At 38.0% G+C, this 13,437-nt stretch overlaps 1 protein-coding gene across 2 annotated transcripts in view; it reads left to right on the top strand.

The window, feature by feature from the left end:
* The window catches only part of vipas39 (VPS33B interacting protein, apical-basolateral polarity regulator, spe-39 homolog), a 136,428-nt gene that overhangs the window by 49,006 nt on the left and 73,985 nt on the right, over positions 1-13,437 (top strand). For both annotated transcript variants that reach the window (XM_051919775.1, XM_028821225.2), the window contains exons 4-6: positions 5,138-5,287; positions 5,968-6,006; positions 7,139-7,203. In XM_051919775.1, the coding sequence (XP_051775735.1) occupies positions 5,138-5,287; positions 5,968-6,006; positions 7,139-7,203 (254 nt within the window). The remainder of the gene's footprint in view (positions 1-5,137; positions 5,288-5,967; positions 6,007-7,138; positions 7,204-13,437) is intronic.

Raw genomic sequence — 13,437 nt, 5'->3', positions numbered from 1 at the left:
CATGAAAAACGGTAATGGATGAGATGTAATGATAAAAATAGATAGTCCAACACGTTGAATGGGAATGTAAAGATAGTCCTACCACTAGTTCCTGAAATGGTGAAGATGGGTGGACGGGTTCAAGAGTGCTCCTTTCTTTGCAGGATGGCCATGAATCCACTTACAGTTCTCATGTAGACAGGCAGACAATCCAGACACCAACCACAAAACGATACAGGACAAAACGAATAAGTACAGGTTACCCAACAGAAGGCAGACAGACAGGATCTTGAAACACAAATTACAAAAACTTTTTTTTTTGCTTTTGATACCCAGCCCCCTTTTTAAATGCCACGCTGACATCCTTTGACCCCAACAGCCCCAGCACCCTCAGCAGAAGACCAATCAGAGCCACTGCTGGGGGTTGCAGTTTCAAATTCTATTGGCTATTTTCACCATCCCTAGCCGCGTTATTCTATACAGTTGCTTCCTGTTCTCTCTACAGTACAGTATTGCCACAAAAAAAGCCATATAAATTGTGAAGGATATTTGCGGGTTCCACTAACAATTATTAGATAGGTTCCAAGGAAAAATCTGCTAATGACTGAGGCTGCGAACTCTGAACCATGACTTCGCGGGGGTCTACTGTATGCTTTAGATTTGAAATCATGCAAGATTTGGGACAAAATAATTGTATGTGCATTATTTTGAATGCATAATATGTAAGTTTGGTAATAAAGACTTTTTGTTGCAACAGGAAGTTTTTGCCTTTATCCACAGGTGACCTTTGGAAATTTTGTTTCATTTTTTCAGTACAGAGACACTTTATTAGACTGAATTGGTAGATCCAATTTGATCCAGCGTGTGCATGAGAGACTCTAGCGTGGAATCCCTTCCAGGACTCTTTCCTGCCTTGTACTATTACAAAAGTTGATTGTGCTAATGTAAATGGAATGTAGGCATCATGGTGTTGTAACAGATGGCACTGTTGTTTCATATTGCATGAATCTTGATCTGATTTTGAGATTGTGTGCATTAAGGACTACAATGAGTTTGGCTGTTTTAAGGACTGATATCCTGTTGGTATGCCGCAGTTGTGGATTTATGTCCAACACTGTCATGTGTCTTGCTTTCCAAATCCCAGCCCATAAAAATATAAAGTATAGTTTTATTCAGAAATTTGTGACAATAGGGGGGAGAAGTGTCCAGAGGCAGGAGGAGAGGAGGAAAGTAAAGAGAGTGGAACTGAGGGTAGGAATTTGGAATGTTGGCAGTATGACTGGTAAGGGGAGAGAGTTAGCAGATATAATGGAGAGAAGGAAGGTTGATATATTGTGCGTGCAAGAGACTAAATGGAAGGGGAGTAAGGCCAGGGGGATCAAAGGTGGATTCAAATTGTTCTGTCATGGTGTGGATGGGAGGAGAAATGGGGTAGGACTTATTCTGAAGGAACAGTATGTCAAGAGTGTTTTGGAGGTGAAAAGAGTGTCAGGCAGAGTAATGATTATGAAGCTGGAAATAGGAGGTGTGATGATGAATGTTGTTAGTGCATATGCTCTGCAAGTTGGGTGAGCAATGGATGAGAAAGAAGATTTTTGGAGTGAGTTGGATGAAGTGATGAACAGTGTACCCAAAGGACAGAAAGTGGTGATTGGAGCGGATTTCAATGGGCATGTTGGTGAGGGGAACAGTGGAGACGAAGAGGTGATGGGTAGGTATGGTGTTAAGGAGAGGAATGAAGAAGGTCAGAGGATAGTGGATTTTGTGAAAAGGATGGACATGGCTGTGGTGAATACGTATTTTAAGAAGAGGGAGGAACATAGGGTTACGTACAAGAGTGGAGGAAGATGCACACAGGTAGATTACATCCTATTCAGAAGAGTTGATCTGAAGGAGATTGAAGACTGCAAATTGGTGGCAGGGGAAAATATAGTTAAGCAGCATAGGATGGTGGTCAGTAGGATGACGTTGGAGATCAAGAAGATGAAGAGAGTGAGGGCAGATCCAAGGATCAAATGGTGGAAGTTGAAAAAGGAAGACTGCAAGGTTGAGTTTAGGGAGGAGGTGAGACAGGCACAGGGTGGCAGTGAAGAGTTACCAGACAGTTGGGAAACTACAGCAAATGTAGTAAGGGTGACAGCAAGAAGGCTGCTTGGCGTGACATCTGGAAAGAGGAAGGAGGAAAAGGAAACCTGGTGATGGAATGAGGAAATACAGGAGAGTACACAGAGGAAGAGGATGGCAAAGAAGAAGTGGGATAGTCAGAGATTCAGAAAGTAGACAAGAGTACAAGGAGATAAGGCGCAAGGTGAAGAGAAAGGTGGTGAAGGCTAAAGAAAAGGCTTATGATGAGTTGTATGAGAGGTTGGACACTAAGGAGGGAGAAAAGGACCTGTACCGATTGGCTAGAGAGAGGGACCAAGCTGGGAAAGATGTGCAGCAGGTTAGGGTGATAAAGGATAAAAATGGAAACATACTCACAAGCGTGGGAGAGTGTGTTGAGCAGATGGAAAGAGTACTTTGAGAGGTTGATGAATGAAGAGAACGAGAGAGACAAGAGGTTGGATGATGTGGAGATAGTGAATCAGGAAGTGCAACGGATTACCAAGGAGGAAGTAAGGACAGCTATGAAGAGGATGAAAAATGGAAAGGCCGTTGGTCCAGATGACATACCTATGGAAGCATGGAGGTGTTTAGGAGAGATGGCAGTGGAGGTTTTAACCAGATTGTTTAATGGAATCTTAGAAAGTGAGAGGATGCCTGTGGAGTGGAGAAGAAGTGTACTGGTACCGATATTTAAGAATAAGGGGCATGTGCAGGACTGCAGTAACTACAGGGGAATAAAATTGATGAGCCACAGCATGAAGTTATGGGAAAGAGTAGTAGAAGCTAGGTTAAAAAGGGAGCCGATGATTAGTGAGCAGCAGTATGTTTTAATGCCAAGAAAGAGCACCACAGATGCAATGTTTGCTCTGAGGATGTTGATGGAGAAGTTTAGAGAAGGCCAGAAGGAGTTGCATCGCGTCTTTGTGGACCTGGAGAAAGCATATGACAGGGTGCCTCGAGAGGAGCTGTGGTATTGTATGAGGAAGTCGGAAGTGGCAGAGAAGTACGTAAGAGTTGTACAGGATATGTACGAGGGAAGTATGATAGTGGTTAGGCCTGCGGGAAGGAGTGACGGATGCATTCAAGTTGGAGGTGGGTTTACATTAGGGATTGGCTCTGAGCCTTTTCTTACTTGCAGTGGTGATAGACAGGTTGACAGACGAGATTAGACAGGAGTCCCCGTGGACTATGAAGTTTGCTGATGACATTGTGATCTGTAGCAATAATAGGGAACAGGTTGAGGAGACTCTGGAGAGGTGGAGATATGCTCTAGAGAGGAGAGGAATGAAGGTCAGTAGGAACAAGACAGAATATATGTGTGTAAATGAGAGGGAGGTCAGAGGAATGGTGAGGATGCAGGGAGTAGAGTTGGTGAAGGTGGATGAGTTTAAATACTCATCAACAGTACAGAGTAATGGGGATTGTGGAAGAGAGGTGAAAAAGAGAGTGCAGGCAGGGTGGAATGGGTGGAGAAGAGTGTCGGGAGTAATTTGTGACAGACTGGTAAGCAGCAAGAGTGAAAGGGAAGGTCTACACGACGGTAGTGAGACCAGCTATGTTATATGGGTTGGAGACGGTGGCACTGACTAGAAAGCCGGAAACAGGGCTGGAGATAGCAGAGTTAAAGATGCTAAGATTTGCACTGGGTGTGACGAGGATGGATAGGATTAAAAGTGAGTACATTAGAGGGTCAGCACAAGTTGGACGGTTGGGAGACAAAGTCAGAGAGGCGAGATTGCGTTGGTTTGGACACGTGCAGAGGAGAGATGCTGGGTATATTGGGAGAAGGATGCTAAGGATAGAGCTGCCAGCGAAGAGGAAAAGAGGAGGGCCTAAGCGAAGGTTTATGGATGTGATGAGAGAGGACATGCAGGTGATGGGTATAACAGAGCAAGACATAGAGGACAGAAATATATGGAAGAAGATGATCCGCTGTGGCAACCCCTAACAGGTGCAGCTGAAAGAAGAAGAAGATGGCCTTTACTCCAAGCATGAAAATATCTTCTGAAGAAATGTAGTTATCAAAATATAGACTCACTTTTGCATGTGTCACAGTCCCTGCTTCCCTTTATTCCCACTGAATCTGCTCAGATTCCTTACATCATATGATGCACTACTTGTGGAACTGAGTGTCTTTTTTTGTGAACTGTGAAGTTTAACCAGGTAATAGTAGTAGCAAATGCATATGATATACCCAGTTTGCAACAAGTTACTCTCACACAGACACTGGTTCCCACACGCTTGTTAGACACATGCATAATTGTCAACTTTTATATAGTAAATTCTTGAGCATTTATGTATTTGTTTTGGTATTTATTACATGTTGCGTGTATACTACATTGTTTCATATTATACAGTGTATTGTTTCTGTATTATTAATTAAGATATATTAATAAGAAAGCACACTCACTGCCCAGACAACACAAATACAAGTACACGGGGTCTCTTTCCAGAATGGAAATCAATTAATAGTGGCTGTCTTTTGCTAAAGATTTTAATATTAGGTAATGTTCTGTAAGGGGATCAGAGAATTTATATTGTGGCCTCTAGGGGGCATCACAGACCCCCAAACCCAGTACATAACTTAAAACACAGGGTCCAGGTTAAAATAAACTGGTTTTATTAAGCAGAATACTCTGACAGATGTCAGAAAGGAACGTAATTCATACAAAAAGCTATTAGGAAAGAATAACTTGATTAGAAACTTGTTTTTCATTTTTAAGCAATAAAAGTAAATTAAAATTTGGTAGCCTAAATCATTCTTATTCTTAATGTCCATCTTAACATGGCAACTTGCATGTAAATATACATTTTTGTATATTACCTTTACATTTAGTGAATCAGAGCTTTGGACTAAACTGAAAACACTTAGCTTTAATGTTACAGCCTAATAATATCTATTCCATATGGCATTATATTTGTAAAAGTACATTTGACCTTCAAAAGGGCAGTTATATTTTTGGCATGTGTTGTGTTCTTCATTTTTAATTAATATTTTTGCTTTGATCAATCTTTTCTGAAACACAACATTTGTTTTTTTCATATCACACAGGTATTTCCCTGTCCATTAAGGAAACTGCTTCTAGGAACAGGATGTCTGCAACAGATCAAGAACTTGGGTTTCCAAAAATTGAAACCACAATGCAGAATCTATCCTTATCCAAACAGGGATCTAACTATTCCCTAAGCAGCTTGTTTAAAGGTGATTATATTCATATATATTTATGCCAATATTATTGTGAATGTGATGAAGGTTTGGACCAATACTAATGGCTCTAATAATTAAATAATTTTGTATATTTGTACGCGTAATACATCTTTATTTTCCAGAACTGTGCTTTTGTTCTGCAAGTTGGAAATATTGTAAAAACTGCATCTTTTTCCCTAATGGTGACATATTCTAATTTTTCACTGTCTTGTGTTCATATTATATAGAAAGGGATGCCAAAATCCTATTTGGTTTATATGTTGTGCTTTGGTGTAATTACTTTGTGCTCAGAGATATTCTTACATATTTTTGCATAAAATAATCTATACTTATCCAGGTAATTATTACTATTTAATGTTTATCATTTTTCTAAGATATGAAAAACTCAGTGAAATTATCATAATTAGTTTGAAAGTTCTTTATTCATAGTATACATCTGTGAGTAGGTTTTTAGAGCTGGAATTTTCTCTTGTTGCATTTTTAAAGGTAAAGTCAATGAACACCTGAGAAAAAGTATTTTGGATAAATATTGATGAACTGTGGAGATGAGTTCAAGCCCACAGTGGTCAAGGTTGCCTTGATCTCTTTTAATGTTTACTGCATACATTTCCTTATCTTCAGATATATTTTGTGCTGTAAATCTATTTACTGTTTCCTTGTTTGGTTTGTTTTAGGAAAAAATAAAATGGGAAATTTCCAGATGCTTTCAGAATGTAAGTAAGAATACACTCTCTGTGCATCATAATTTAGTAGGTTTTGGACTCCATTCTTTTTTCTTTCTCGTAGAGGTACCTTTAGAGTTTCATGTGTAGGGCAGTTTTAAAATAAGTAGAACAATTACAATAATGTTGCAGGAATGATTGCAAGTACTTACTTAGCTTAATTTAATTTTCATTAGGCATACAGTCATAAATATGCTTAAATCATATTTCACTTCAGTTTATTCTCACTAAGAACACTTTCACATTGAGCTCAGAGTGCTATTTAGTAATTACAAGTATTGTATTAAAAAAGAAATGGTGTTAAAATAGAAAATGTAGAGATTAAAGATACATATAAACGCATCATGCACTATACATATATACTGTATACAAAATCTGAGGATACAAATGAAGATGTTTGCAAGTATAAAACAAAAAACGATAAATATGAGTTAAAGAATGAACAGTGCTTGATAGACTTTTTCTGTGATTAACAGTATCCAAAGAAGCACTTAATTCTAAAAGCATAATAATAGTAGCATTTCCTGTATTACAGGAGATTAAAATATCATATACAACATGTACTCTTTAAACAAGTTCTGTGCAGTGACTCGGACAAAAGCATGGTCTACAATTTCTAAGAGAAGCTGTTTTGTTCAATTAGATTTGAGTTTTATGTGGTTCATGTCTCATGAAATTTTTTCTATAATAAAGGTCTAACAGTGGTGAGTACAGTAGAAGAAATTGGGGCACTGCTGTATTTGGCCCAAGGTGTGCTGGTATAAGATATAAGATTACATTCACATTAACATTACTGAAGTGACTCAGTTATAATCATCAACATTAAAAGAAATAAACATTTGAAATACATCAGTCTGTGTGTAATGAATGAATCTAATATACAAGTTTCACTTTTTGAATGGAATTATTGAAATAAATCAACTTTGTCATGATATTCTAATTTTATGACCAGCACCTGTACATTTATTAAACCACTTCAAACTGTGCGCAAAGCTATTGGGAAAGACCCTCTGTTTATGTATGCATTGGTGTGATCATTTGTTCTGTAATGTTAATAATATTTTTAAGCATTAAATCCTTGCTGATTAAAACACAAAAATGCTGTTCTCCTTTTGCATGAAAGGTGTTGGTGAAATTCCTTCAAGACATTTTGCTCCAGAGCTAAGAAAGCCAAAATCACAGTATAAGGTAAATAATCAAATCCATATCAATAGGTATTATAATTCCAATTATGTTTGTTAAGCTCTATTTTCTTTATTTACTGTTTTTGGCAATAAAGTGCTAACAATGCACTCACTTCAGTGAATCTAATATAGCACAGATTGTCTTCATCTGCTTGTGGCTAAGTAAAAGAAAATACAAGTTCAGAACATTTATGTATGGAAGGAATATTTATTTATAATAACTTAGTCACTGTCAGATGTGCTACAAAGATGTCACTTTACTCTGTACACATCACAATGCAGTTAGAGCATTGCAGGATTTTATCTGAAGGAAAAACAGAAATTCAGTATTTATATTGCTATCGTGCTTAAAAAATAACACAATATTCTAAAATGTTCTTACTTTTTCTGAGAAAGGGCTATTATTGACTGTAATGATTGTAGAATTCTCATAAGAATTAGGCGGTTAACTGATATGAATACTTGAAGTAGGCCTGTCAATTTCTTATTAGCCTGTTCATTCTATGATAAAATTTCAGTAAGTTATTTTTATGGTTCTAGTATATTTAAATTGGATACAGTTCCAAAAAGTCATTTTCCAACCTTAGTTGTATTCATTATTATTATATAAGATTCCTAATAAATTAGCCACCTTTTCCTTTTATGCTTAGCACTTTAACTACTTGGATGTACTCTTCACATTTAGGGAATCTAAAAATTCTCAGTGCCCATATTCTGTATGAAAGGAATAATAGGTTTACAGAGTTTCACTGTCATCACTAGAGGTGAACAGAGTATACAGGTTACAGTGAATTTCTTACTTGCACATGCTAATCAACATATAACACATTACCATTCATATATTACTTTTTAAAATAATAAAATGTTAACAAAAGAATGTAGCAAAATATATGCAAAGAAAAATTAAGAAAAACACTGTACAAAAATTTATAAAATAAGCCAAATCATTCAAATAAAAGGGTAACTGTGAGAGAGTGTTGACCTTGTTGAGAGGTTTACTTACCTTGGCAGTGACATTCATGTCTCTGGTGACTCTTCCTGTGAAGTCAGTAGACGGATTGGGAGAGCATGGGGGGTCATGAGGTCGCTGGAAAGGGGTGTGTGGCGCTCCCGATACCTATGCAAAAGGACGAAGGTCCAAGTCTTTAGAGTCCTGGTGCTTCCTGTCTTGCTATATGGTTGCAAGACAGGGACGCTATCTAGTGACCTTAGACGAAGATTGGACTCTTTTGGTACTGTGTTTCTCCGGAAAATCCTTGGGTACCGTTGGTTTGAGTTTGTGTTGAATGAGTGGTTGCTGATAGAGTCCCGAATGAGGCACATTACCTGCATTGTGAGGGAGCATCAGTTACAGCACTATGGCCATGTGGCGCTTTTCCCCGAGGGTGATCCGGCTCGTAAGATCCTCCTTGTTGGGGACTCGAGTGGCTGGACCAGGCCAAGGGGTCGCCCATGTAACTCCTGGCTGTGGCAGATAGAGGGTCATTTCCGGAGGGCGGGACTGGACCACGTGTCTGCCTGGGGGGTTGCAAACTGTGATCCCAAATTGTTTCGCCGTGTAGTGGGTGTGGCAGCGCACTGTACCAGTGCATGTTCCTCAATTTGACTTGACTTATACTGTGTAATTTTTAGCAACTTCTTATGTGCAGTCCCTTGTCTAAAAGCTGCATACATTTTCTTATATTGTTATTAAGTGTGTCAGGTAGCAACAAGCTGTTCAAAAGCCACAGGCACATCATCAAATGACAAATACCATAAAACTAGCAGCATGTAAAACATAATTATAGTTTGTACATAGCCAAAGTGGGTTAGAGTTATTATATTGTTTGTAATGTTCACCCTTAATGGGCATTTTACCACACATCTTTTGAACTGTAACACTGTTAAAAAGTGTTAATTTCCTATTGTGTGTCTGCTTTGCTGATTTGGAAATACAAACTTTTGTTATATTAAAATAAATTACCTAAAAATAACTGAAGTGTTTTTGAGCATAGTTTTAATTTACTTGCTTACTGTGATTCAGAAACCTTCATTGCCTATTTTAGTTTTAAACAGCAGTATTTAGGTTGTAATTGTTACCCATTTGCTTAACCAGCCTTCATTTAATAATGAGGTGCAAATGACAAAGAAACCACTAGCTCGTCAGTTAGTGTGCTTCAGTTGAATCCTTTATATATGCATTGTGTCTGTGTTTTAAAAAAAAAAATGATTTGAATTATGTGAGAGACGGGAAGGACCCACAGGTTCAACTTTGTTCCAGATCACAAAACATATGGATAATGTTCTCAGAAAATTTAAAATCTACAATATGATAAAAATTTGACTTGGATGAATGAAAGCACTAACAAAGCCATATACAATTAAATACCAAGTTTTATTATTTGCTAGACCTGGCTTACGAAACTTTTTGGAATGAAAACCTGCAACTCTGCAGGATCTTAATTGAGGACCTAGCTGTAGACTGTATAGAACATGTGGTAATATATTACCATTTTCACAATATATGCTCATCGTTAATTTTCATCTTTTACAAAATAGTTACAATGATATTAGAGCAAAATTTTAACAAGCTCAAGAACTAGTATATCTTTTTGTATTAAAATGTATATCTTAGAAATATTTTTAGAAAAATAATTTGCATTAAGCTCAAAGTTTTTCCTTCCAAAGAAAAGTGAGCACAGGTTATATGAAATTATATTTAAATTGTCAGAGTATAGTTGGTAAAGACAGCAGTTCTTCTGGAGTAGCAGGTTTATATTAAGTACAAACCTAGCCAGTTCAGTATCTGAGCAGCAGAGAAATGATAGCTAACAAACTATAAACAGGTCAACAATGGTGAGCAGTGCTAACAGAAACAAACATTACAAATTCTTGTCAGGAAAACAATAGAGCAGACAAAGGAGCAATTTGTGTGACACTTCAAAATACAATCATATCATTATCAAACAGTACTTTTAAAAAGATAACAGCACTTTATTAATATTTATAAAAAAAAAATGCAAATATTCCTTCACTGATAAAGTAAAGGCAAACAATTAAAGTAATTGTCCATCCATCCATCCATTATCCAACCCGCTATATCCTAACTATAGGGTCACGGGGTAAAGTAATTGTAGCCAACATAATACTTTTTGAACCTCATGATTCAGAAATGAAGTCTCACTAAAATTGATGTAACTTTTATTTAATGAAACGACTGTACACACAGTCTTAATGTACACATTGTCTTAAACCAAATTCACCTAATTTCATAGTTGTACTGTTCTTTAATAAATTAAATACTCTTGAATGAATTGTGGTAATCTGCCATCAGTCATTTTCATTTTCCAGATATTTTGGTTCTTTCTTAAGTGTTCACAACCACATTTATTGGAGCTGCTTTCAACATAAAACACCATTAAGAAGGCTGTAGTGTATTAGTTTATGTAAAATGATGCACTTAATACAAGGATGTTTATTATTAAGCTAAATAATGCATTATTAACGCCTATCTGGATTACTATGTATAGCTTTGGTCTCCATATTACAAAAATGACATTGCAGCACTAAAGAAAGTCTAGGATAGAGTAGCCAGACAGACAGACTCTGGGAGTGAGAACTGTGAACCATGAGGAAAGATTGAAGGAGCAGAGGCTTTTAAGTTCAAGAAAACGTACATTAAGAGGTGACATGACTGAAACGTTTATAATTATGGAGAAAATAAGTACAGTGAACTCCAGCTTTTACTTTAAAATGAATTCTGCAAAAAGAACACTGCAGCATGTTAAGAGTAGATAACAAACACACACATTTCACACAGAGTGACAGATATCTATATATATAATTCACTAAGTCCATGGCAAGCAAGATGCACACAAGACAGAGCCACGCCTGCCAACTCACAGAGCCCCGCCCACCAACAGTTCACTAAGCAGCTGACCATGGCACACAAGACAGAGACCAGACCATGGCAAGCAAGATGCACGCAAGACAGAGCCACGCCCACCAACTCACAGAGCCCCATCTCACCAACAATTCACTAAGCAGCCGACCATGGCACGCAAGACAGAGACCAGACCATGAAAAGCAAGACGCAAGCAAGATGCACGCAAGACAGAGCCACGCCCGCCAACTCACAGAGCCCCGCCCACCAACTCTAAGACCATGATACGCATGACAGAGCCCCGCCCACCAACTCTAACCTTCCTCCCGAGTCCACCCTTGCTCTTGAGGCACGCAGCACCTCACCAAACACCGCCTCAGTCACTTTCGTGTCACTTTCGTCTCTGCTACAGTCCACATGCACCTCTGAGCCACGTTGACTTTTCATTGTTCTTTTCGGGTCCGGTTGCTTTTCTATATATAATCCACCAAGTCGCCCGACCATGGGATACACATGCATGCAAGACAGAGCCCCGCCCACCAACTCTAACCCTCCCCCTGCGTCATGGGGTACGCAGGACAGAGCCCCGCCCGCCAACTCTAGCACTTACCGTTGCCGGTTGCATTAACAAGCAACCTTTTGTGGCGTCACATGCATGTACTTACACTGATGACAAATATGACAGCTCTTCCTCACAAACAAGATTTTGCAAGACGGGAAAAACGGAACACCTGCAACATTACCTTCATATTGTTTTCCTTTTATTTCTGATCCCGTTCAACAACTGTGGCGACATCGACTTCTCAACTGTGACTCCGGAACAACTCAGTACGCGAGCTATATTAAGCGTCACCAACGAAGACTCGCTACACCTTAATGAACAGGTACTGAAACTTATCCTTACCGAAGAAGTAACTTTCACCAGCGTTGACTCCATCGTCACAGACAGTCCCGCACATCAACTTTCATTCCCCGAAGAATTTCTTAGCAGTCTTACTCCCACTTGCATGCCTCCGCATAAACTCAAACTTAAAATTGGTTCAGTCATCATGCTTCTCAGAAACCTCATGCCAGCAAGAAGTCTCTGTAAAGGCACTAGACTGACTGACAGCATTCACCGCAATGTACTAGAGTGTAAAACAATCTCAGCTGCTACCTCACAAACTGTCCATATTCCCCAGATTTCCCTGACCCCATCAGATTCAAATTTGCCTTTTTACACGCAGACAATTTCCTGTTAGATTGGCCTTTGCAATGACAATTAATAAGGCACAGGGACAAACTTTCAAAAAGATATGCTTGTTTCTGCCAAAACCAGTTTTCAGTCACTGACAATTGAATGTTGCTCTCTCCAGAGTTCCATCTTTTCATTCACTCACAGTCGTATCCTCAAACCCACCCCATTTGGAGAACTGTGTCTTTCAGGAAGTGTTCACCCATCAATAAATAATTATGCGGCTTATGCTACGCCGCAGGTTGGCTAGTATGGAATAAATTATAAAGTGGTATGATAAAGAAAAGGACTTTATAGTGCTTCAGAACTCAACTCAATATTATTTTGGAGAAATTAGATAGTTATAATCTGTTATTATCAAAATTGTTCTAATGCACTAAATCTCTAAAGAACTTTATTAGAACTTTGTTTATTTTTAACCACATATGCTATATTTGATTTTTTTCTTTTCCATTTATTAAATCTCATTTTTAAGGATATTTCCTTTGAAATTTTGAAAGTCAAAGTGCTTCTTTGATTTTAACAAAAGTCCTTAAATACTTGTGTTTATGTCCGCTGTGTTGCTGGAGTTCATGTGAGACCTTTCCTCAGAACTTTTTGAAAGTATAGTTGATTTAACTATGAAGAGAAATCATACTATTGATGGACTTTTTATTCTTCCAATGGAAGAAATGAACTCTTTGAAGTATCTTTAATTTTTATTTATTTATTTTCTGTTGCTGTTGTTTTGAATTTTGAGGCATCTGTTAGTTTTGAGACTGTTCACACTACAATTTAGACTAGACTTTGGGCTTTAGGTATTGTTTGAAAACAGTTACATTACACCCTGTCGTCTAAAAGTTATGTAGTTTTCAGCCACGATATGTCGCAGATTGTGAAGGGTGTTTAAGACATTGCTGGGTACAGTTTTTAAGCCCATTTCTTTTGGGGCAGCTAACTGTCACAGCATCATAGCAATAAATCTAGATTTGGAAAGAGGTCCATATCTCCCTGGTATAGATGGAAAGCACATTTTTAGGTGATAGGGAGTGCTTTTTTCCGCTGTAATTTGAAAAAACAAGGAAACTGGCCAAGTGTGTTAGTCATAGAATATCTTGTTTAATTTGCATAAACTGATCAGTTAGTAGTACAGTAATTAGAAA

The sequence above is a fragment of the Erpetoichthys calabaricus genome, chromosome 16, assembly GCF_900747795.2.
Source record: "Erpetoichthys calabaricus chromosome 16, fErpCal1.3, whole genome shotgun sequence".
Lineage (NCBI taxonomy): Eukaryota > Metazoa > Chordata > Cladistia > Polypteriformes > Polypteridae > Erpetoichthys > Erpetoichthys calabaricus.
This window is presented reverse-complemented; position numbering and strand designations above follow the sequence as displayed.